The sequence below is a fragment of the Muntiacus reevesi genome, chromosome 7 (assembly GCF_963930625.1).
Source record: "Muntiacus reevesi chromosome 7, mMunRee1.1, whole genome shotgun sequence".
NCBI lineage: Eukaryota > Metazoa > Chordata > Mammalia > Artiodactyla > Cervidae > Muntiacus > Muntiacus reevesi.
This window is the reverse complement of record NC_089255.1, coordinates 17800721-17825055: the sequence shown is the minus strand read 5'-3', so window position 1 is coordinate 17825055 and position 24335 is coordinate 17800721. Positions and strand designations below refer to the sequence as shown.

The 24335-nt window shown below is 45.8% G+C and overlaps 1 protein-coding gene across 2 annotated transcripts in view; it reads right to left on the bottom strand.

Annotated features, from left to right (window-relative positions):
- THSD4 (thrombospondin type 1 domain containing 4) overlaps positions 1-24335 on the bottom strand; it is a 630546-nt gene that overhangs the window by 529616 nt on the left and 76595 nt on the right. For both annotated transcript variants that reach the window (XM_065940121.1, XM_065940122.1), the window contains exon 4: positions 4408-4769. In XM_065940121.1, the coding sequence (XP_065796193.1) occupies positions 4408-4769 (362 nt within the window). The remainder of the gene's footprint in view (positions 1-4407; positions 4770-24335) is intronic.

Genomic DNA, 24335 nt, shown 5'->3' with positions numbered 1-24335 from the left:
GATTACAGTTCCCTGGGCTATATAGTTGGTTCTCATTAATTACCTATTTTATACATATGGGCAGCTCCACTTTTAACAAACCTCCCCACCCCACTGCAAGTGATTCCAGGTGCTCACCAAACCTGGAAAATTCTGCTGGACAATACTGATTCCTAAAAGACTTACCACGGAACCTTGAGGTTCCAAAGAGATACTTCCAGATCAGTGGTTCCCAGCCTTGGCTGGATTGACATTATATAGATACCCGAGCATAACCCTCTTGAGATCCAGATGTTCATCTGGGATGTAACCAGGATGTCAAGACTTCTAAAAGATGGGCAAAGGATTCTTATGGTCAACAGAGACCATTGCTGCATTTGGATCTAGACCCTGGATTTCTACAGCAGTGCCTCTGAGGCTTCAACCAGAGCAGCTCAGCTTTTGTCTGTGTGACAAACGGAGCCTCTACCTAAGACTGATTTTGCAGACAGGATTCTTACGCTTCAAAAAATAGTGACGTTTGGTATGGCAGAAACCAACACGCCATTGTAAAGCAATTATCCTCCAATTAAAAATAAACTTAAAAAAAAAGTTTGGAGTCTGTCACACAGAGGGAGAAAAACAAGTATCATATATTAACGCATATATATGGAGTCTCGAAAAATGGTACAGATGAACCTATTCACAGGGGAGGAATGGAAAGGCAGCTGTAGAGAATGGACTTGAGCACACAGCAGGGGAAGGAGAAGGTGAGAGGAACTGAGACAGTAGCACTGACCAGGTGTATAACACAGAGCTAGTGGGAAGCAACTATGTAACATGGAGAACTCAGCTCAGTGCTCTGAGATGACCTAGAGGGGTGAGATGGTGGGGGGGGGGGGGAGGCTCAAGGAGGGAATATATGTATACTTACTCACATCATTACACAGCAGAAATAAACACAACATTGTAAAGAAATTATTCTCCAATTAAAAAAAAATTTTTTTAAGAATACAAAAAAAAGTTAGGTTTGCAAGCAGCTGCTCTAAATTCAGTAAGAACCTGGAGCATCCCTAACCTGGTTTTTAAATCTTTGTGTCTGTCTGGGGCCTTACAACATGCTTAATAAATATTTGTTAGAAGGTTGTATCATTTTGTTTTATTTGTTAGCTGGCTCCAGTTAGGTTTTCAGTCGGCTAGCATAACAACCTAACAGTTTCTTAAACATCTAAACCCCCAATGGCCTTTGCTTCAAACCTTGAACCTGAAACAGAGAGTGAGGCAGACAGCCATCCAGAGAACACACTGACATCTCTTCTGGGGTCACATATGCTATGCAAGTTCCTAATGACTAATAAATACAAGCAAATGTGATTTTTGTCAGCTAGGAAGAGCTCGACATTTGTAAGCAGTGTGGGTCTTCCAGGGTAATATCTGGATTGTTCCATCTTAAACTGTCAAATTACAAAAGCATGATAGAAACTTGTAGGAACTTCATAGTAAACAGTAATTGGCCCCTTGTCAATAAGTGAGAAGAAAAAAAAAAAAATCCTGCTGCCAAAACGCACGGGCTGGAATGCTTGCAGCCCAGGCCTGCAGCCAACTGCAGCCTGTTCCCCAGGCAGCTCTCCTGGGTTTTCAACCACAGAGGCTGGAAGAGAAGTCCCTAGTACTCCAGGGATCTGGGAGTCAGTAGCACCTTCAAATCTCAGCTTTCTCATGGATCTAAGAATCTGAGCAATCACTTAAACCTCTTCGGGCCTTAGATCCTCATGTGTAACAACACTTCATCACATCCTTAGAGCCAGGACTGCCTGAGTTCCAATCCTGACTCTTCACAGACTAGCTGTGTGACGTTGGGCAGGTTACTCCCCTTCTCTGGGTCTCTGGGCCTCACCTCTAAAATGAAGATGATATTAGTACCTATCTTGTAGGGTTGTCCGTGTAAAGAGACAAGAACAGTGGCTGGTACAGAACAGGCATTCCATAAGCTGTTATAAATCTGAAATTTTGAAACCAAGCATTTGGAAAACCAACTTTTTGTCTTTCTTTTGCTTTTTGCATTTTTCTGTTTGGTACCAAAACTCGCTGGGCAGCAAGCATCACCTTAACTGACATAAGGCTTTTTTATGGTCTTTTTTTCTTTCCCAGCTGATGTGAACATTTGTAGGTTTCACTGCAGCAATAGTGATGTGTTTGCTGATGGGGTGCTGCCCCATGCCATGGAAGGAATGCCATTAACATGTGAAATATGCCCTGAATCACCTTGATAAACTCTGAACAGTTCTGAATTCTAAAATGCACTGCCATAAGCATTTTAGATAAGGGACTGGAGAGCTATGTTATTATGGGGTTGTGGTCAGGATGAAGAGAGATAACACATACCAAACCTTGGCTTTAGAAGCAGCAGCCTCTCAGTCCCAGAGTGGTACTGGGGGGTCCTCGGGTCTATACTCAGGAACAGAGAAAGAAGGAAGCACCTTCTCCCAGGTGATCTCCTCTTTTACTCTCCCACTGGCAGGCCAGCCAGGCCTCCAAAATCTCCCTTCTATCAGTTCAAATTTGGTTTATCAATTCAGGATTCGGCCAAAGCACCTTCTCTGTGAAATGGCCCTTTCTCTCCAAAATCCTAACAACCAGGTCAAGAAAGACCTGTGCAGGCAAGGGTGGATGGGTTGTAACTCCTCTCTATTTCCAGGTGGCTGGCAGCTGAGAAGGACTCGGGCAGTGTTAACCACAGTGGGGAAGGGTGGCCATCGATGCTAATGTCTGAACTGCAAGTGACAAGAGGGGCCAGGCAGCCCATCTTGTACACTACGCCCTGCCTAAACTGGGCATTAATTTGGCTTAATGACTAAACTAAGTATTCCTTAAGCATAGTGGGGATCCCCAGGTGGCTCAGATGGTGAAGAATCTGCCTGCAATGTAGGAGATTCAGGTTCAATCCCTGGATCAGGAAGATACCCTGGAGAAGGGAATGCTACCCACTCCAGTATTCTTGCCTGGTGAATTTCATGGACAGAGGAGCCTGGCAGGCTACACAGTCCATGGGGTCGAAAAGAGTCTGACACAACTGGACGACAAAGAGTTTCACTTTCTTTAAGCACAGTGAGCATAGCTTATACTTAATATTCTTCCTGTAAATGTCTGTTCTTTATTGCTTTCATTCTCTGACAGAGGACGAGATGGTAGGATGGCATCACTGACTCAATGGACATGAGTTTTAGCAAACTCCAAGAGATAGTGAAGGACAGGGAAGCCTGGTGTGCTGTAGTTCATGGGGTCACAAAGAGTCAGAAAGGACTATACAACTGAACCACAAATTGCTTTCATAGGAATATTCTCTCAGAATTTATCATGAACCTTGGGTGCCCAACAAATGCTGCAGAATGAATACTGAATAATCTGTGAATGTTGGTTGATTAATTCACTGACAAGTTTTTCTCAGCGTCTGTATTCCTACCTTTCCATGGGCACTGCCTATTTTGGCTTATTTATGCTAGCCTAGCCACCTAAGGTTTTGGAGAGTTATACAGCTATTCTGATACCACTATGCCATTTCTGGAGTTTACATTTTGCTGACTCCAAAAAACATCTAGATCTAATTAATTAGACATATTCTCACAGTTGTGAGTTCACTCAAAATACTTTGGAGAAACTTTCTAGAAAAATTCAGAGAATCCTGAAATCTATAGGCTGGGAGCAAGTTAGACTCCAGACACCCAACCTGTTCAGGGATTCCAAACTCATGTCAGCTCTTGGTTTTAAAAAGCCCCTTGTTTTGTGTTCTCAGCTCAAATCCACACAGCCTGCGGCCAGGATTCTCCCTTTTCCCTAGCACTAGAGGAGTACTCGGAGAAGGCGATGGCACCCCACTCCAGTGCTCTTGCCTGGAAAATCCCATGGATGGAGGAGCCTGGTAGGCTGCAGTCCATGGGGTCGCGAAGAGTCGGACACGAGTGAGCGACTTCACTTTCATGCATTGGAGAAGGAAATGGCAACCCACTCCAGTGTTCTTGCCTGGAGAATCCCAGGGACGGGGGAGCCTGGTCGGCTTCCGTCTATGGGGTCGCACAGAGTCGGACAGGACTGAGGCGACTTAGCAGCAGCAGCAGAGGAGTACTAGGAAGGAGGTCTCCCCGCTCCAGGTAGCTCTTTCAGTCCTCTGCAGGGCCTCCCTAAAGTTGAGCCTAAGGACATTCTTAAACTCAGCTTCACTTTGAAGACTATTCAGAATCACAGAGGGGGTGGGAGTGGCCTCCACGCTTTAAAAGGCTGCAAAATAAATCAAAGGATGGAAGGAGACCCGTGGAGCCAAGAATTCCTCCCCACCTGGCAGAAGCAAAGCTTTAACCGCGCGATCTAGGCTGAAGAGTGGCGAGCGCGGCACATCCCATTAGGTACAAGGACGATAGCGGGAGGGCGCGCGGGGGTCGGGAGGGCAGGTACCTTCTCTCCGCCGTGGGTTCGCGGCCCCGGGCCTGCGGGTGCCGGCTGCCTCGCAGCGCCGGGCCCTGGCGACTGGAGTTGAGGCCGGCAGGGGCGCGTGTCTCCTCGCGGCTCCGGTGCAGCGGCACCGACGTGCGCACGGCTGACACCACGTGGCCCGCGAAGGCGCGCGCGGGGGCTCCGGGCCGCGGGCCCCCGCGCGCGCGGTACGAGCTGGGCAGGCAGGGCCGCGTCTGCTCCATCACGCCGCCGCTGCAGCTGCGCGAGCAGGCGGACCAGGGGCCCCAGGAGCCCCACACGCCCGGGGCGCCGCCGCCGCCGTCCTCCGGGGCGCCCTCGGCCACAGCCATCCGCTGCGGGACCTGTGGAGACAGAGGCCCGTTAGGGGACCGCCATACCCGCTCTTGCTTAACCCGCAGAGGCCGTGGCTAGCCCAAAAGGCGCATCCATTAGGCACAAGTTGGCACGGGGCCTGTGTTAAAATCTGAGAAACAAAATAGAACCCGGCTTGGGTTATACTCGTCTTCATACAGACGAAGTAATAAAATACAATGAACATATATCTGCACACACACGCGCACACACACACACACACATATATATATAAACGAAGAGACACACAAAGGCACAACTGTATATGCATACATATACATATTTTATATATTTTTACATTTATATAATTTGTATATATATTATATACTTTTTTTTTTTTTTTTAATAAAGGAAGGGACACACAAAGGCACAAATGCATAGGGCTCACCAAAATTGTATGTGATCCTGGCTTTGGGGACCATGGCCTTGGCGAGCGCAGTGCACTGCTCGCACATCTTAACTGAGGCTTACTCCTCAGGTCCTTGGGGTCCAGGCTAGAAGGACAGGGCTTCGCTCAAGTCGGTGAGGAGGCCACGGCCCAGTGTCTCCATGCAGTAAAGGCAACGCAGTATGAGGGTTTAGAGGCCCTGCTCCAGAAGCAGATGCCCCTATCACACCCCTGCCACTTCTACCAGGGCGACCAGAAAGTTTCTGAAGCTCTCTGCATCCCTACCTCACAAGGCTCTAAGAAGATTTAAGTTAGGATATCTACACATACAGCAGAGAACAGGCACTAAATATGTGCTTAGTAAAACCATGATGATCATCTTTCCTGCTTCCGTGGTGAATCAGGAGAGATTAAAAATGTCAGAAAGTTAAAGTTCTATCCTGAAGGTGATTCGACATTCCCATGCATTTAACTGGCCCTTTCACAGAGAGCTATCATGCCAAGCAGAGTGCTAAGCATGGGTACCCTGTGTTCTTTCATGATGCAGCAGGCCCTGAGTACCAGCTGTATGCCAGTGTTGAGCTAGGACCTGAGAACAAGGAGAGATGCACCCCGGGTTGCACAAATGGACTGGACCTAGCAGCAGAGAGCTTTATGTAGCTAAGACAAGACTAGGGGAGTCTCCCGGGGAACTGGCTGCCTGCCTGGGTAGGGTATGGGTTGAGAAGTCCTCAGAGGAGGAATGATGGTAAAATAGCTGTAATTATTCTGGTATCCACTTGGTGCCAGATAGCACATGTAATTTCTAGTCCTCTCAGCAGCCCTGGTCACAAACATTCTCACCTTTCAGAGATGAAGTTTCCCACCCAAGGATTGGAGACCTGTGACCTGCCTCAGTCATGCGGTCACAGCAGAGTTTGGACACGAGTCTCCTCAGCCCCCACTCAGGCAGTTCCAGCACTGCCTGCTTTCTCTCCAGCACACTGCTCTTGAGCTTCTGGATCATTCCCTGGAATGTCCCTTCCTTGGGACACTGAGCAACACTATGTGAAAGTCACTCAGTCATGTCCAACTCTGCAACCCCGTGGTCTGACTATACAGTCCATGGAATTCTCCAGGCCAGAATACTGGAGTGGGTAGCCATTCCATTCTCTAGGGGATCTACCCAACCCAGGGATCGAACCCAGGTCTCCCGCAATGCGGGTGGATTCTTTACCAGCTGAGCCACAAGGGAAGTCCAAGAATACTGGAGTGGGTAGCCTATCCCTTCTCCAGCAGATCTTCCAAACCCAGGAATTGAACCTGGGTCTCCTGGAGAAGGCAATGGCAGCCCCCTCCAGTACTCTTGCCTGGACAATCCCATGGACGGAGGAGCCTGGTGGGCTGCAGTCCACGGGGTCGCCAAGAGTCGGACACGACTGAGTGGCTGAGAACTGGCACTGTCACTGTCACTGTCACTCAACTACATTCCAGGGCACAGAGGGGTCTCTGGATGACGTTGAGAGCTTAAACTGGGTCCCTGAAGGTTCAGAGAGTGACTAAGCCATGATGAGTGGGAGGGCTGAGCAGCTCAGCAAAGAACCATCTAATCAGAGCTTCAAGCCCAGAGCTGGATGTCAGTCTGCCAGTCTAGGGCACCATGTTCAGAGAGCTGCGGTGAGAGGTCAGAGGTCCTGTGGCTGCAGCCAGCAGGAGACATGGTTGGAGCAAGGTCAGGACAGAAGGTTATGTGACTGAAGGGCTGCAGTTTCCTAATCACCAGATGTGAATAGAGAACGGGGATGGCCACACGAGTGGCAAATACAGTCAACTCATCACTCCTAAACTGGGGACTCAGGAGAGAAGGCTTTCTCTTATTAGTAAATACAAAACACAGCAAACAAAAAACAAGCTTTTGTTCTTTCTTCTCCTCCCTGACATATCCTGATTTATTAATAAACTGATGATGGATTCACTGGGTGGTTATAAAAAGAAAAAGTGTCAAGTCAGGTTGCAGTCTTGATATATAAAGTAATCCCTAGAGTGTGTGGGGCGGTTTGAATGGTGGCTTTCCCCAAAAGACACGTCCATGCTCTAACCCTGAAAACTTGTAAATGTGAACTTATTTGGAAAAGGGGTCAATGTCAATGTGATTAAGGATCTTGAGATGAGATCATCCTCTTCTGGGGGATGGAGGGGGCCCTAAATCCAATAACAAGTGTCCTTAGAAGACAGAGGAGAATGCCACGTGACCACAGAAGCAGAGGCTGGGTTGAGCAGCCACAGGCCAGGAGCTGAAAGAAGTAAGGAGAATTCACCCCCAGCTACTAGAAGAAGCACAGCCCGGAAAATACCTTGAGTTTGAATGTCTGGCCTCCAGAATTGTGAGGGAATAAATTTCGGTTGCTTTAAGCCATTAAGTTTGTAGTTATTCATTACAACAGCCATAGGAAATTAACACAGTCTGCTGGTCCTTCCAGGACAAGGAAGAAAACCATGCAGACATTTGTCGGGCTCCTTCTCTACGCTGAGCACTGTGCAGACAGCTCACAAGCATGGGGACAGGTTGTATGGTATTGGCACCACTAACCCCAGGTCACACGTTACAGGGCCCCTGAGTCACTCTGGGAGATTGATTATTTTGTCCCTTTTACAGGAAGAAACTGGGGCTCAGAGAAGCTGTATGATTTACCCATAGTCTCCGGCTAGTGAGGGGCACAGACAGGACTAAAATTGAGGTCTCCTGACTCCTATCTGGGCTTCCCTGGTGGCTCAGTGGTAAAGAATCCATCTGTCGATGCAGAAGACTCAGGTTCAATCCCTGGGTTGGGAAGATACCTTGGAGGAGGGCATGGCAACAGACCCCAGTATTCTTGCCTGGAAAATTCCACGAATAGGGGAGCCTGGCAGGCTACGGTCCATGAGGTCACAAAGAGTTAGACATGACTGAGCAGCTGAGGCACACACATGACTCCTAGTCCAGCACTTTTCTTTTCATGCAGCATGTTGCCTCCCTGCCTGTGTTGTTCATGGAAAACAGAAGAGTAAAATGAATAGAAATAAATCCTCTTTGATAGTCCTCATAGAAGGATAATTGGGATGATCAAACAGAGGAAGTATATTTCTGGCACATTTGGAGACTTCAGTTACTCATCACTTCCTGATTTCTCGTGAACACAGATAACTAAGGCATTGTCTATAATATCTAGCTTAGACATGCAGCTAAAAATCCACTTCCTAGAACTAATCCCACCCTTAGCTTAGTTTCCTATGGCCAAACTGGGCAGGGTCCCTGGGGAAAGAAAACATGAAACCACATTCCATCCTCTTCTATTCATAAGAATTCTCTAATTTATAAAGTTGAATTATGATGAGTGACTTGAAATTCCATCTCAGTCCCCATGGTGAGAATCCAACCACAAGCTCCAGAATTGTATTTTTATAGTACACAGCCAGAAGCAAAGTGGGAAACAGAAAGGAAAGAAGGAGGGGAAGTGCAGAGAAAGAAAGAAATATCAAAGGAAAAAATAAAGGGAGGAGAGCTTTCGATATCAGCCTCCTAGTTCCATCAGCCTCCCATCCGCCCTCTACTCCTTCCCAGTCCTCCTGACGAACCTCCTCCCTCCTTTTCGTCAAGGAGTTTTCTATGAGACAGGATGGGGAAAATTCCAAGTCTTCTCAGACACACTATTCCTAAAATTAGGACTAACTCACAGGACCTTGGTTAGTCAGTGATAAACAACTAAACCAAAGAATAAATCATAGTGAGAGACAAAAACAAATAATAGAAGCTCAAGGCTCTGTCAACTGCTAGCCCATTGTTTTAACAAATTAGTAAGAAAAAAGACGAACAACCCAAAGGAAATAAGTTCAAAGGGCATGAATGGGTAGTTCACAGTCATTTCATAAGTTCATGTCTTAAAGCCCTAACCCCAATGTGATGGTATTTGGACATGGCACCTTTGGGAGTTAATTAGGTTTAAATGATGTCATGTGATGGGACCTCTCCCCTCATGGGATGGTTGTTGTTCATGTCCTACTCTTTGCGACTTCATGGTCATATACCAAGCTTGCAGCACACCAAGCTTCCCTGTCCTTCACTATCTCCCAGAGTTTGCTCAAACTCATGTCCATTTGGTTGGTGATGCCATCCAACAATTTCATTCTCTATCACCCCCTTTTCCTCCTGTCCTCAGTCTTTCCCAGCATCAAGGTCTTTTCCAGTGAATCCACTCTTCACATCAGGTAGCCAAAGGATTGGAGCTTCAGCTTCAGCATCAGTCCTTCCAATGAATGTTCAGTGTTGATTTCCTTTAGGATTAACTGGATTAGTATTCTTATCAGAAGAGGAAGAAAGACCAGCACTTTCTGTCTTTCTCTCCACCATCTAAGGATATAGTGAGAAGCCAGCTGTCATCAAGCCAGGAAAAGAGTCCCCACTGGGGCATCAAATGTGCCAGTGCCTTGATCGTGGACTTTCCGCAGCCTCCAGAACCATGATAAATAAATTCCTGTTGTTTAAGCCACCATGTCAATGACATTTTGTTTTAGCAGTCCAAGCTGACTAGTATAGCAGAGAAATACAACATATATATGAAAACTGTATAATGTTCCATGTAATCAAATAAATGCAAACTAAAACAACAAAATTCCACTTACCCCCATCAGATTGGCAAAGATTATAAAGTTTGACAATATCAATACGGAAAGAATGTTCACTGTTGATGGGAGTCTAAACTGGGGCAGTTCTTTTTTTTTTTTTTTTTTTAACTGGGGCAGTTCTTAATAGGGAACTTTGCAGTACCTACCAAATTTTAAATGCACAAACCCTTGAGCCCAGCAGCTCTACTTTCAGTAGTTCACCCTTTAGATATTAGCGCATAAAGTTGTATACAGAAAAACTTTTATTGCCATACTTTTCGTAAGAACAAAACCAAAAAATCTGGAAACAACCTGAATATCTATGAAAAGGAGCTTGGTTAAATCCTCCCAAATCTAATCCATTCAAGCAATGGAATACAACTAATCTGTTAGAATGAAGTAGATATATATATCTGTTAAACTGGACAACTCTCCGTAATATATTAATTAGTAAAAAAAAAATACCAAGAAGTAGACCAGTATGTAGAAAATAAACCTATTTATAGATATCATCACTGTTGTTGTTGTTAGCTTGCTAAGGCATGTCTGACTCTTTTATGACCCCATGGACTGTAGCCCACCAGGCTCCTTTGACCATGGGATTCTCCAGGCAAGAATACTGAAGTGGGTTGCCATGCCCTCCTCCAGGGGATCTGCCCAACCCAGGGACTGAATCCACATCTCTTATTTCTCCTGCATTGGCAGATGGGTTCTTTACCACTAGCACCACCTGTGAAGCCATAACATTTACATTATACAACTATTTAAACATCATTTACATTGTATGAGGTATTATAAGTAATCCAGAGATTACTTAAAGTTTCTGAGAAGAGGCACATAGGTTATACATAATACCATACCATCTTATATAAATAAGACTTGAGCATCTGCAGACTTTGGTATCCTTGGGGGTCCTGGAAGCCACATTTCTCATATCCAAGGACTGACTATAATGTAGATCTGACAGTGTCATTGGGTAATGAAATAAAAGAATGAAGTATAGCCACAAACACGCTAGAAGTCACCAAGCAGGAGCACAGAAGAGCTCCATTTTGTCCCTCCACTGGAAGAACTTAAATCATTCAACACAAGTTTTATAATGTGTAAGAAGCAGATCCAGCTGTCAAATCAAATTGATGCTCTCTCCATTCCACTGGAGGTTTTCGAGAATGGGGGAGGATGGATGTAGAGGCAAGATAAGAGAATTGAAAGAGAAGATTTTTCAAAGTACACATATGATGCCATACCTTTTCCCCAGAGGTCATGATATGTCTTGCCTGGGGTGAGGCTAGGATCCAAGGAGATGTACACTTTGGATAAAATCCTCCAATCTTCTAATAGTCCCCTTCCTCATATGAAAAACAACTGCTTGGGACTTCCCTGGTGGTCCAGTGTTTAAGAATCCGCCTGCCAATGCAGGGGACACAGGTTCAGTCCCTGGTCCGGGAAGATTCTACATGCCAAGGAGCAAGTAAGCCTGTGCGCCACAACTACGGAGCCCGCTCACCCTTGGGCTTGTGCTCTGCAACAAAGGAAGCTACCACCACAAGAATCTCGTGCACCACAACTAGAGAAAGCCCGCGCACAGCAACCAAGATCCAGGGCAATCAAATTAATTAGCTAATTTTAAAAAACTGCTTGTTATTACAGTATTTTTCTAAATAGTCACTGTTGGCCATAAGCCAGGGAGCAGAAAAAATGGAAGGCATTCAGAGAAGTAGGAGAATCAAGGTAGTCACATCCCTATTTTAACTTGAGCTGTGCAAAAGAAGGGGTGGTAGTAGGAGGATTAAAATCCCCCAAAGGTTTTGGTTTGGAGCTGGATGCTGTAATGAACAACGTTTTGGGATCTGTTGTATGGAAGTTACTGTTAGGAAGGGATGTTTGTGTAAATGTATACTGATGGTAGGATATATGCATAGGGCAGCCTGGCAATGATTACCTTTTCCCTGAGTCCTCTAGGAAATCCTCTTCCACACTGGATGAAGTATAATAGGAATGTATTCAGGGACCCTGACAGCTGAAGCCAACGTAAGCAGTATGAGCCAACTGAACAATCCCTGGAATCTGAAATCCCTGGAATCTGAAAACTTAAAGTGGCCAAAAGACCACAGACAGCTTTGGGTCCTTCATTCTGATCCCATCACTTATGTTCTGAGACCATTCCTGTTGCTCTCTGGAGTACTTCAGTGCCACGTAGGCTTCCTAGGCTGGTTACAGTGAGTTCCCCAATGCTTATGTTAGTTTCTGTGGCTTGCAGTTAAGAATCCTAAATGATATCTGGGTGTGTTTAGTCACTCAGTCATGTCCGATTCTTTGTGACCTCATGGACTGTAGTCTGCCAGGCTCCTCTGTCCATGGGGTTTCTCCAGGCAAGTGGGTTGCCATGCCCTCCTCAAGGGGATCTTCCCAACTCAGGGATCGAACCCAGGTCTCCCACATTGCAGGCGTATTCTCTACCATCTGAGCCACCAGGGAAGCCCAAATGGTATCTAAATGATTGAAAATAATATGTGGCAACCAAGATAAGATGAAAAAAGCTGGTTCTGCCTTTGGCATAGGACTTGGAGAGAAAGCAATGACTGGGATGGCCAAAGGTGGTCTCAGCCTGGCAGAAGCCTCAGGATTAAAGGAGTCCAGGGCTGGAGGCTTCATATGGAGAGAGCAGTTGATGACAGTCAGTGAAACCAGAGAACCACAGCCACTATGGAATAGGAGGTGCTAAGTGAATAGGAAGTTCACAGGGACAGAGAGCAAGTGAGCTTAGAGAAGAGTTGGGAAAGCAACAATCTGAATGATGGTGGCTGTGTTTTATTTCATCATCATCTTTTTAAGGAGGATGAACATATGACTAAAATAAGATGGTCAGATAAAACTGGGGCTTCATGACTCAATGAAAGATCATCATCGTGAATAATACAGAGCAATGCGAAAAGAGTCCTGTAATGTAATCCTAAGTGAAAAATGCCAAATACAAACTTGTAACTATACTGTGATTATAAAAATGTAAAGATTCTGTAGGCATATGAACAAAGCCTGGAAGGCAACATGGAAAAATGAAAACATACGATTAGTTACTCAAGCTGGACCCAGGGTAAGTTTTCTTGTAATTTAAAAAAATGCAGTCATGGTTATAATATTGCTTGCTCAATAAATAAAAATAAATAGATTAAATGGAGAAAGATTCAGAACAGACTGCTGGGGGATGGGGAGAGGTATGGAATAAACCAAGTGTTGGTGGAAGTCCTCCTCACAGAAAGCCCTGGGAATTTCTCATTGCCACCAGTAGATCCATAACTAGGAACAGTTCTGAATGTTTTCAATGTATTTGGTTTCGGTACTAATGTGAAATCATGTAAGATTTCACTGGTTTCTAATTTTCTTTCTACAAAATTAAACCCACCATCTGTTCTTCATAGAAAGGGAGTCACATGTAAAGTCTGACATTCTAAAGTCTTGTTCTAGAAGAGACTGGAGAATAAGCCTTTGGTTTTAGCCACATAACCAAATCAACACCCTAAAGCAAACATGACAAAAATACACCTTGGAGTTTCATCCCAGCGAGCAAAGCTTTGGAACTCTGATAGCACACAGAAGCTGGCCCTCCAGCTAGGATATTTGTTACCTGTGTAGGAGTACTGGGAGGTGGTGCGCCTTGATGAAGAAGCTCCAAACTCAAACCAGATGTAAATGAAAGACCTCCATGATGGTTTTCTCAGAGACACAAATTCAACCTTCATTTTAGCCAGCTATCTTGACTGCTACAACACAGACTGCAAAAACCCCTACTCTTAACCTTTCAGCATAATGTCAAGGCCAGCAGCTGCAAAATGAATGTAAGAATCTCACAAAAATGGGAGACTGGAGTAAAACACGCTCAACCTTGATTATCACGTCAAAAGTTTATACATAAGAGAGCTCTACAAATGCATTTTAAAGGGATGCATTTGCACAAAACCATAATAAAGGGGGAGGAATGGGTGGAGGCCAAGGAGGAGAGAGAGGGAGATGTGTGGAAAGAGAAATACCAAGCCTCAGCCAAAGCATGAACCATACAGAGGAAAACCCATTGACAGAGAGTCACTCGAAAGCTAAGTAAGTATGAGTTTTGTTGCCCTGCAAATTCCAAGTCTTATCTGCCAAGCCCTCGGGCCGTCTCTTAACACCTGTGTTCACTGAGTTGACGAATCCTGATCTTAAATTCAAGATTTAAGTAAATGATCTTAAATTCATCAAACTCCATCATATCCATCCACAAATATGGTACTTGAGTATCTGTTGTTGTATCAGTCATCCCGTCGTGTCTGACACTTTGTGACCTCATGGACTGCAGCACACCAGGCCTCCCTGTCCCTCACCATCTCCTGGAGTTGGCCCACGTTCATGTTCATTGCCTCGGTGGTGCCATCCAGCCATCTCATCCTCTGTTGCCCTCTTCTCCTTCTGCCCTCAATCTTTTCCAGTATCAGGGACTATGTCTGCAACAGATGACCAAAATACTGGAGCTTCAGCTTCACCATCAGTCCTTCCAGTGAATATTCCGGGTTAATCTCCCTTAAGATTGACTGGTTTGATCTTCCTGCTGTTGCAGGGACTTTCAGGAGTCTTCTCCAGCACCACAGTCTGACCCAAACGTTGGAGAACAACACAGATATATCCTTGTCCTCCTAAGTCCTAGTCCTGTGTTGCTTCTCCATGTGTGACCCACCTGGTACCCACAACATCATCAACCTCACATCTGCTAGAGACATGCAGATCCCTGGATCTCACACCAAATCTGGTGAATAAGAATCTCCTGGGTGAGGCCCAGGAATATGCATTTTAAACAAGTTTCCCCAATGATTTGAATGTATCCTTTGGTTTGAGAATCACTGGTCCCTGGATGCCTCTAGAGCAGCGGTCCCCAACCTTTTTGGCACCAGGAACCAAATTTGTGGAAGATAATTTTTTCATGGACCTGAGTTGGGGGGATAGTTTGGGGATGATTCAAACACATTATATTTATTGTGCACTTTATTTCTAAGCTAATGCTGATCTGACAGGAGGTACTGGTTCCCAGCCTGGAGGTGGGGACCTCTGTGATGGAAAGCATCCAACGGACTTACCCTCTGGGCTTTGGGCCTCTACTACACACTGCTAATTCCTTAATCCCCAAATGCTCTAGTCACACTATTTTATTACCCTCAAATTCCCTGCTTTTCGTCCCACCCTTTTTACTTCTGTCATTCAATTTGATGACAACCTAGAGTTTATCAAACAAGACAGGAAAGCATCCACAGAAGGATACCTACCTAACATGGGATCCACGCTAAGCAGCCTCAATTTGAAATGTACTTTTAAGAAAGGAAGTACAGTGGCAATCGGAACTGTAGGAAGATGAAAGAGAAGGGAAGAGAAGACTCGTGGGAAACCCTGGACTGGCCCCTGTGTTCTGGTCCCAAGTCTGCTGTAACTCACTTTCTGATTTGGGGCACGTTGGTCTGTGGCTCTGGACCTCAGTTTCCATATCAGTAAAATGAGCCGGTTGGGCTTGATGAGGGCTGGGGTCCCTTCCAGTGCTAACAGGCTTTGATTTTTCCTGGAAGAGAGCTGACATTCCTTGCCACGTATGGATTCGCTTCAAGTACCACAACAGAGAGGCAATCCCACAGGTTGTGCCCAGGGGTCTCCACTGCCAGCCAAGAGCAGGCTTTCAGCACAGAAGATCTTCCCTAAATGTGGTGCAAAGGAGGCCCGGATGCCTTCCCATAGTATTCAAAGGCAGAGCCCGGCCAGAAGGATGGAATGAGGTGAATATTTGAATGTGATCTGCATAATCAGAAACACTCCCCCTTCTGAAATGAACCTGACTCTTTCATCACCAGCCACATGGAAATCATCCTTGGTTGTAACTAGAAAATAACGCGGAGCATGTGCCTGGGTCCCGGGGCCGCCCTGGGTGGCTGCACAGTTACTCAGGGAACACAAGCAGATGTCTTCTCTGTGCTCAGGGCCTGGGTGTGTTCTTTTGTTCGGTGGCTGGTCCATTTGGCCTCATGCTCTCAACAACAATCCACTACCTGCAACCCAAGCCAACCGGGACAAGTCAAAATAGTGAGTAATTCACACAATAAAGAGTGCTGGCTTTTGGACCAGAGGTTGACTCGGAACCTTCCAGTAGAGACTTCTGCCTGGTGATTTGGCCATTTGCATCTGAGTCAATAGCCAGCACTCCCCAGGAAGCCACTGAGATCAGCAGGCTCCTAGAAGGAAGGCAATTTGAAAGCATCCCCTGGAAATTGGCAGCATCCCACGCAGAGCAGAGCACACAGGAGACACTCAGTAAACACTCTGCAGGATGAAGGAGGCTGCAGATGGGTTGAGATGGGGCCCTACCTGGACTCCCCTCTTCAAGTCCTTCCCTCACCCACTCACTCCTCCTCATGCCATCAAAGCTGGTTTCTCAAGATCTAGCCCTACTGCATTACTCTCTTGCTTACCAATGTCTCTTGAAGTCTCACTCTCCAGAAGATGAGATCCAAACTTACTTTGTGCCATGGCATTTGAAGCTTTTCACAAACCTCATAAACCAGCCTCACCCTTCTGTTCCAGCTTCAACTCCTCTGCTGCTCTCTCCTCCATCCCCCCACTGCGCTCATGGCATGGATGAAGTTGAGAAGTAGGGCACATGCTTCCCCCCTTCTGCCTTCGCCCTGCTAAGCTCATAGCTCACATGCCTCTCCCCTCTCCCCTCCTCCTCTGCCTGGGAACTCCTACTCAGCTCCAAAGACCTCTCCCATCCAGGTCTAATGGTCTCTCTCCCATGCTGCAGGGTCATTACCCACATCCCTCTCCATAGCACTTACCACCTGGCACTATAATTATCTGTGTACGTAACTATAATTATCTGTCCCCCCAACAACACCATGAGCCCGCAAGGCAGGGATTATGCCTATTTATCTTTGTCTTCCATTTACTCTCTCTAACAGCACCTCTTCCAGTGTCTATCACCTGGCAAGGCCCTAGGAGAACGCCTGATGGATGAGCACAGGGATCAATGAATGACGAATGTACCAACTGCTTGGTTTCCTGCTTTGTGAAACTTCAAACACCTCCTCTCCCCAGAACAGCATGCCCGCTCTCCTATCTCTTCAAAGTAATGCACTCAGCATTTGATCCCCTGCTTATCTCCTGCCTTTTGAAACTTTCTCTCCCCTTGACTCCAGGACACCATGCTGTCCCAGATTTCCTCCTAAACTTACAGCTCTCTTCTCTTCTGTTATCTAGGTCTTCTGTCTGCTGACTTCTCCTCTTTTCAAACTCTTCAAATGTTAGGGCTCCACTCTTGGCTTTTCAGTCTTATCCAACTCTTCTTACAGGGAAATACTGTAGCATCAGCAATGATCTTTCATGATGATATTTCACTTATTAATGAGTAGCCCCAAACTCTCTCCCAAGCACCAGATTTATATTCTAAATCACCAATTTTACTTACCCACACATGGGCTTCTCACACTCAATATGTCACCTAACCAAGACCTGAATACCTGTTCCACCTTCTGATTCATCCAACTGGTTATAAAATATGACAGCTTGACCTCAGAAATGTCTCTGGACTCCGTTCCATTTCTCCCATCCCCAGGGCCCATGACTGGGGCAAGGTTTCAGTTTCATCTGCTCTCACCTGGTCTCTATCCATTCAACCCCCCTTTCTTTCACTTCCAGAATTACAGTCCTAAAAACCACGCATCCAAGTCCCATGTTTATTGACTTCCTGGAGCTCCCCTCTGCCTCCACAACTAGTCCCCCAGCCTGCCTCATAAGTCCCCTCACTCTTTGGCTTCTTCCCGGACCTGCAGCCTCCCCTGCTAGCACTTCCCTATTCCTAACTTCTCACTCAACTGCCCCAAGTCTTTACACCGCTCTGTACCTAATACAGCCCATGCTCCTGGGCTCAAAAGCCCTTGCTCCCACTGTTACTTCACCTGATAAGTTCCTGCTTATTCTTCTAGACTTACTGGATGTCACACCCTCTTTGAAGACAACCCCAACTCTCTAGGCAAGGATGGCTGCTGTGTTCTTTAGGCATTCAGAGAATTTTGAGCACACTTTACTGTATTCCATTATAACTTCTTGATGTGTCTCATACCCCAAGTTGTGAAACAAAACCAAATGTAAACTTCTTATACTCATCTACAAATGGAATGAGTATAAAACTGAGAACAACAACAAAAAATCAAATTAACAATATTAATTTAATGTGATGGATGGTTAATGGAACTAGACATTGCAGACTGTGACTAGGATATATCTAAGTTTTTGAAGTTTTACTTATTGACTACACTCTTCTGAATTTGAGCATGATGAACTATCATTTGAGTTATTTTTTCCTTTTGAAAAATGAACTTGTTTTAAACCACCAATCCATCACGGAGAAGGGTCTATGTATAAGGCTGAAAAACATTTTAAATCCTGCTTAATTAAAAATATTCAGTATTATTTACCACTGTACTTATTAGGAATGAGTGTGAGCTGGGTCATGAAAGACAGAACCTGTGCATGCAGCTGAAGGTGGACCTGATTCTGCATTTCTACAACACAGGGTTTTTGGAGATTGATACCCAAATGGTATCACATCTATCTCCACCCTTTTATGGATTGAAAAAATTTTAAACCTTTCCTCACTAAAAGAAAGGTATAAACTGTCATTCAGATTACCGAGAATAGACTTATATTAATATTTTTAGGTTATCATCAAAATGAAAATTCTCAACTAAAAAAATCTAAATTTAAGATGCAGATCACCAAGCATACACAAAAGACCCAGGGAACTATGGGTCGTTGGCTTATAAAACACTATTTTAATTTTAAAGAAAAATGATGAGGCTGAGAGCCAGGATTTGACTCCAGGCTGGGCTGATTCCAAAGTTCAGACTCTTCTCTCTCTGCCCTTGGCATTTAAGTCTCGAGAATGCTCTGAGGCCCAAATACTGGGCACCAAAGAGCTTCAGAAGCCATAATGCCCTTTTGTTGTTTAGCTGATAAGTCGTGTCCAACTCTTTTGCAACCCCATGGATTGTAGTCTGCCAGGTTCCTCTGTCCATCGGATTTCCCAGGAAAGAATACTAGAGTGAGTTGCACTTTCCTTCTCCAGGAGATCTTTTTGACCAGGGATCGAACCCATGTCTCCTGTATTGGCATGTGGGTTCTTAACCACTAGCCACCGGGAAGTCCCATAAAATGCTTTATGATGGTTAGTTGAGGGTTAGTTTATTATTATTTATATAGGTCAAAGGAAAATACTTCAGAAAAGGAGCAGGCCTATTTTAGGAAGTGTTCTACCTTGCACAATTTGATGCCTCTTTAAGGAGATAATATTCATATCAGTTCTCTCCATACATTTAACAGGTTACAACTCAAATCTGATATTGTTTGATTAAGGAGGTAAAGTTATTATTTATATTTACCATGGGAGCAGGTGAGCAGAAAACTGGGGCCTCCCAACAAAGGAAAAGATGCTAATTATCAGGGGCCCAGGTGCAAATGCTACTAGAAAACTGCTGCTAACTCAGGAACACCCATGAGCAGCCATTCCTGCAAGATGTGCAATCGTCTGGGATGCAAACAAATCTTCTGATCCTATCATTTCCATGGTCCAGTTGAATTCCTTGGTTACCTTTGAGATTTCTTCTCATCACATCCAATGACCTATAAAAATCTATCTTCTTGTGTTTAAACAGCATTTCTTTGATTCTTCTAAAAAGAGAGGCAAGTAATGTCTACTAAGCCCCAACCATGTGCCAGACAGGCACATTACTAACTCACTTGACTGAATTTTAAAGCTAGCTTCCTCACACTCATCAGTTGTTGTTATTGTTTAGTCACCAAATCGTGTTCAACTCTTCTTTGACCCCATAAACTATAGCCTGCCAGACTCCTCCATCCATGGGATTTCCCAGGCAAGAATAATGGAGTGGATTGCCATTTCCTTCTCCAGGGAATCTTCCAGACCTAGAGATAGAACCCACATCTCCTGCATTGGCAGGCAGACTCTACCACGGAGCCATCAGGGAAGTCCCATTGTCAATCATACCTTAATTCAAATGTCATCTCCTCAACAAGGCTTCCCTGGCCACATCATCTAAAGTAGCAAGTGTATATGGGCACACATGTACACACACACACACACACACACACAAACATACACAGATAGTCACACACAGAGTCACTATTCCATTGTGCTGTTTTGTTTCCCTCATAGCAGTTATTACAGTCTGAAATACTCTTATATGCTTGCTTGTTTATTTTCTGTTGCTCCCATCTAGACTAGAAATGCCTCCTTATATGTGAGGATCTTGTGTTTTCACCTCTATTCCCAGGCCCTAGGAGCAGAGCCTGCCACATAGCAGATGCTGAGTGGTTTTTGAATGAATATACTCTACTCAGTAGGAAACATCATCCCTCCATTATAACTGAGAAGCTAATGTATTCTGTTTAGGCTTAGGCTGCTAGAAGGTGATACAGTCAGAACACAAACTCCAACCTACCTGCTCCAGGAGCCAAGACGCTCATTCCTCCACCTTCTCTAACTGGGGTTGTTAGCAGTGCACCAGACATCCCAGGGTAAAAAAAGATGTGGGATCTTCCCCAATAACCAGTTTCCTCAGGGTGTATGTGTATGTGAATTTTTCCCTGATGTTAAGTAATTTAGAACATTGTTTTAAAATTAAAATGATCAGTTGTACTTGGGGACAGAATGTCACATTTCCAAGAATGTTTAAAGAAAATAGTAAATTTCAAGGAGACATGTTGAGCTCTCAGTAGGCCACTCTGGGCCACTCCAAAGGTTGTATTCTACTTGATTATGTGCCTGCATGGGTGTGTGTGCAAATATTCACACTCTTCTAGTGGGACATTTGGAGGAAGACATTTGGGAAGCCCCACACTGTACTGGCCACCACTCAGAAGTGCTGGAGTTGAAATGATTTAGCAGAGAAAAAAGTAGCTGAGGAATAACAATCCTAAACAATGATGTTTAAGGTAAGGGAAGATGATGCTAGAGAGAGAAAGGTCAACAGACCTCAGCTAAAGTGGTTTAGATGAGAAAGCAAAAGCATAGACATTATTTGAAAGAGACCCTGTTGCAAGGATGGTTGCAAAGCCTCCTTCCCAGAACGGGTCAAAATAAAACAGGCTTGTCTTTCTGGGATGGTGTAGGTGTGGTCTTGCCCGGAAAAGACAATCTCTGGAACTTATTTCCATCCCAAGAATGCTATGCTCTAGACCACCAGCAACAGCGAAATTAGAAGCTCCTACCACTGTTTTTGGAATGATAAAAACGGAGGAGGGGGGGCGCTTCTTAGCAGACTCCGGCTTGATCTGAAACTTCTGCCCCAGATAGTCATAGAAAACTTTGTCTGATGCAACATCCTTGCTCGGGTGAGGAACAGAATCCTCCAGCAGCACACCAGGGAGGTCAAAGGAACCTGCCAGTCAGGGGAACCGGGACGCCCTGTCCATGTAGACATGGGTCATGTGGACAGCCCCGAAAGGGCCTCCTCTGTAGCATTCATAGGCTTCCCCAAACATTTAAACTCTCCCTGGCTGTGAACCAAGAATCCCTCTCAGAGCCAACTGCGTACAGCCCATTAAAAACCCTGTGCAAATGCAAACACTCTCTCCATTAGACAAGGAAGAAACAAGAACCACGTTTTGGGACTGTGCTAGCAGTTGTTGAAACCAGACCAGGGGCTAGAGTCCCTGAAGAGGAAATATCACTGTATTAAAAACCACAGCTATTTCCAAGGCTCACAGACGATTATGCGGGAGACCAAAGGTGCCGTAGGAAGTGCTGGGAGCGCAGGCGGGTTCCGCCACATTTAGGGCAGGACAATGTGGAGGAACCAGAGGCACCTTTGGATTTTCGAACTGCTTGAGGCTTGAGATCCAGTGTGTTCGATGGTAAGTACACTGCACTCGTATGAACGTATTCAATCCACACCCTAATTCTGGGAGGTTAGCATCCTCCCTTTATCCACAGGAGAGTCATTAACCTAATTGGTTAGAATCCCTTATGCTGCCTGGACCACATTTACTGGCGAGCAGAGGTACCACTTTGAAAGCTTCCATCCTCTGGCTCTTTCTTCCACAGCAAGGGGTCCTCCACCTCTTTTTTCTTACAAGTTCTTGAAAGTGCTGGTCACTGTTTAGGGCTCACAGAGACAGAAGGTTCCACTTAGGCCTCACATCCAAGCTACATAATCCACTTGTGCTTTGTCAGAACTCTGCACTGGGACCCATTAGGCACTGACCCAGGTAAAGTGTTTTCTGGCATTTTCCTCACAACATAACTCTTACTGTAAATTGGATATAACGGGAATGGTTAAAAAATGAGCACATCCACCATCACACGGATGTTGGCCATATGGGATTCCCGAGGGAAGCCAGCCAGGGACACAGGAGAAGCCACCGCTACTCCCCCAACTGGGCCCAACTCTGGGGCTTAGGAGCCACCAGGACGGTGTCTCCTTCTGAGGGCGGCGGTTGTGAATGGAGCTGCACTGTGTTTGGATATTCTGCTCCCTGCCCCCCACATCTTATCTCAATTTTGTACTTTATTGATTGTAACAATGGATCATGATGACAACAGCCTATATATGTTACCAAAACACACCAGGTGACCATTAAAAAGCCTTTTTAATTCTTACAGAAAACCTTATTATTGCAAGTAAGAAACTCTCAAACACTTAACCCTTTTCTTCCTCAGAAACATGGCTTTGATGACTTGATGTTTAGCACAAAACCTCTCAGGGGCATAATTAATGCATCGTACAGACATAGCAGGCTTTGTCTCCCATCGGCTACTCTTGTCAGGGTCTCTCTCGCTCAGGAATCCTACAGGCAGAATTCAGGCATTGAGGCATCTCTGGCAGGGATACCAGTGGATGACATGACAAGCTCGCCAAGGCCCAGGGCTGACATTTCCCACAAGGTGACCTAAGTCACATCGCCAGTGAGAGGCGGAGCTTGAGACACCAGCCAGGGATTTCTCCACCAGCCCTGCCCCCACTCAGCCTGCCATGCAAGGCCAAAGCCCTGCAGAGCAGCCTGTCTGGGGCAGCAGGGACTCAGCAAACCACAGACCAATGTGAGGAGTGACGGGTTCTTGCTGGGAGAACAGCCACAGAAATGAAGGAGGAACACCCCAGGCCCAGGAATGTAGAGGGAGCTGGGACATGCCCTGTGTCCCCCACAGCCTCCAAAACTCCCGACTGAAAGCGAGACCTGGGGAAAGTTCTACTGTGGTTTCTAGAACAACGGTTCTCAATCAGGGGCCATTCTGCCAACCAGGGGACATTAGAGAACGCCTGGACACATTTTTTGTTTTCATAGTTGAGGGTGTGGGGGATGCTACTAGTATCTAGTGGGTGGAAGTCAGGGATGCTGCCAGCATGCTACAATCTATGAGACAGTCATTTCCACACCCACCCTACTGAGATCTTCAGTTCTCGGGCCCAAATGTCAATGGCCCTGAGGATGAAAATTTCTGCTCTGGAATGAGCCAGGGATACTCCGACTCCACTCAGCCTTTCTCTCCAGAGAGTTCTGTCTCTGGCTTGCGCACAGCTAAAGAATCTGGTCCCCAGAGCGCTAGCACTGTGGCTGAGAGGAGGAAGGGGGTGGGGTACAGAATGAGAGGGAACAACAGTTCAAAAGGAAGAGGTCCAAAGGGAATGGGGATGTGGCAGCACACGTGTCGGGGACCCCGAGACCTAGCCTTAGCCTTGCTTCTAATGTCTCACGGCGCTGGTGCAAAGAGCTGGGTAGGCAGTTTGACCCTGGGTGCCTAGCTAGTGGATGTTGATGTGGGCTAATTTTAAACAAGGTCACAAATAAAATGACACATCAGGGGATTTCCAGTTAATCTATTAATAGGGGAACTGCTTATGCCAGTTGATTAAACTTGATACTAGTGAGGCTGAACAGGAAAGATACCCAGATTGAAATTGGTCAATCTGGAATGAAAAGGAATGCTGCTCTGACTCTTTAAATGGTTGAGGTTGGGCCCTTTGAATGATCAAGCTGTAAGTGAGTTTTTATTTAAAGGCACCTGGGTCATCCATATCAGTGGATGGTGGTGTGGCCACATAGGCACTGCCAAGATAGTTAACCTAGAGCACATGCCTCCCAGCTGGCCTTCTCAGATGCTGGGCATACCTGGCCGGGTAGAAGAGGTAGACTATGCCAGGTTAGCAAGCCCCTTACCCTGGATTCCTTTTGACCCTTTCTGCCCTCCATCCTGAAAGCTACACCCATGACACTGAGACCCCTGTGATTTACGTTCCTCCAATCATTGGGGAAACTGAGGCGACAGTCACCTGGTGGGGAAGGAGGGAGGAGGAGAAGGAATCGGTGATCCCGAAGGCCCTTCCAGCCTGATATATAGAAATCTCCATGCCTTGGATATAGGTGCAGGGGAGACCGATAGCAAAGAAATGGGACAGAACTACCCACCAGGAAGAGGGTGGGCAGGAAGGAGGCAGTGTCGGCCACAGCCTTCCTGTTCCAG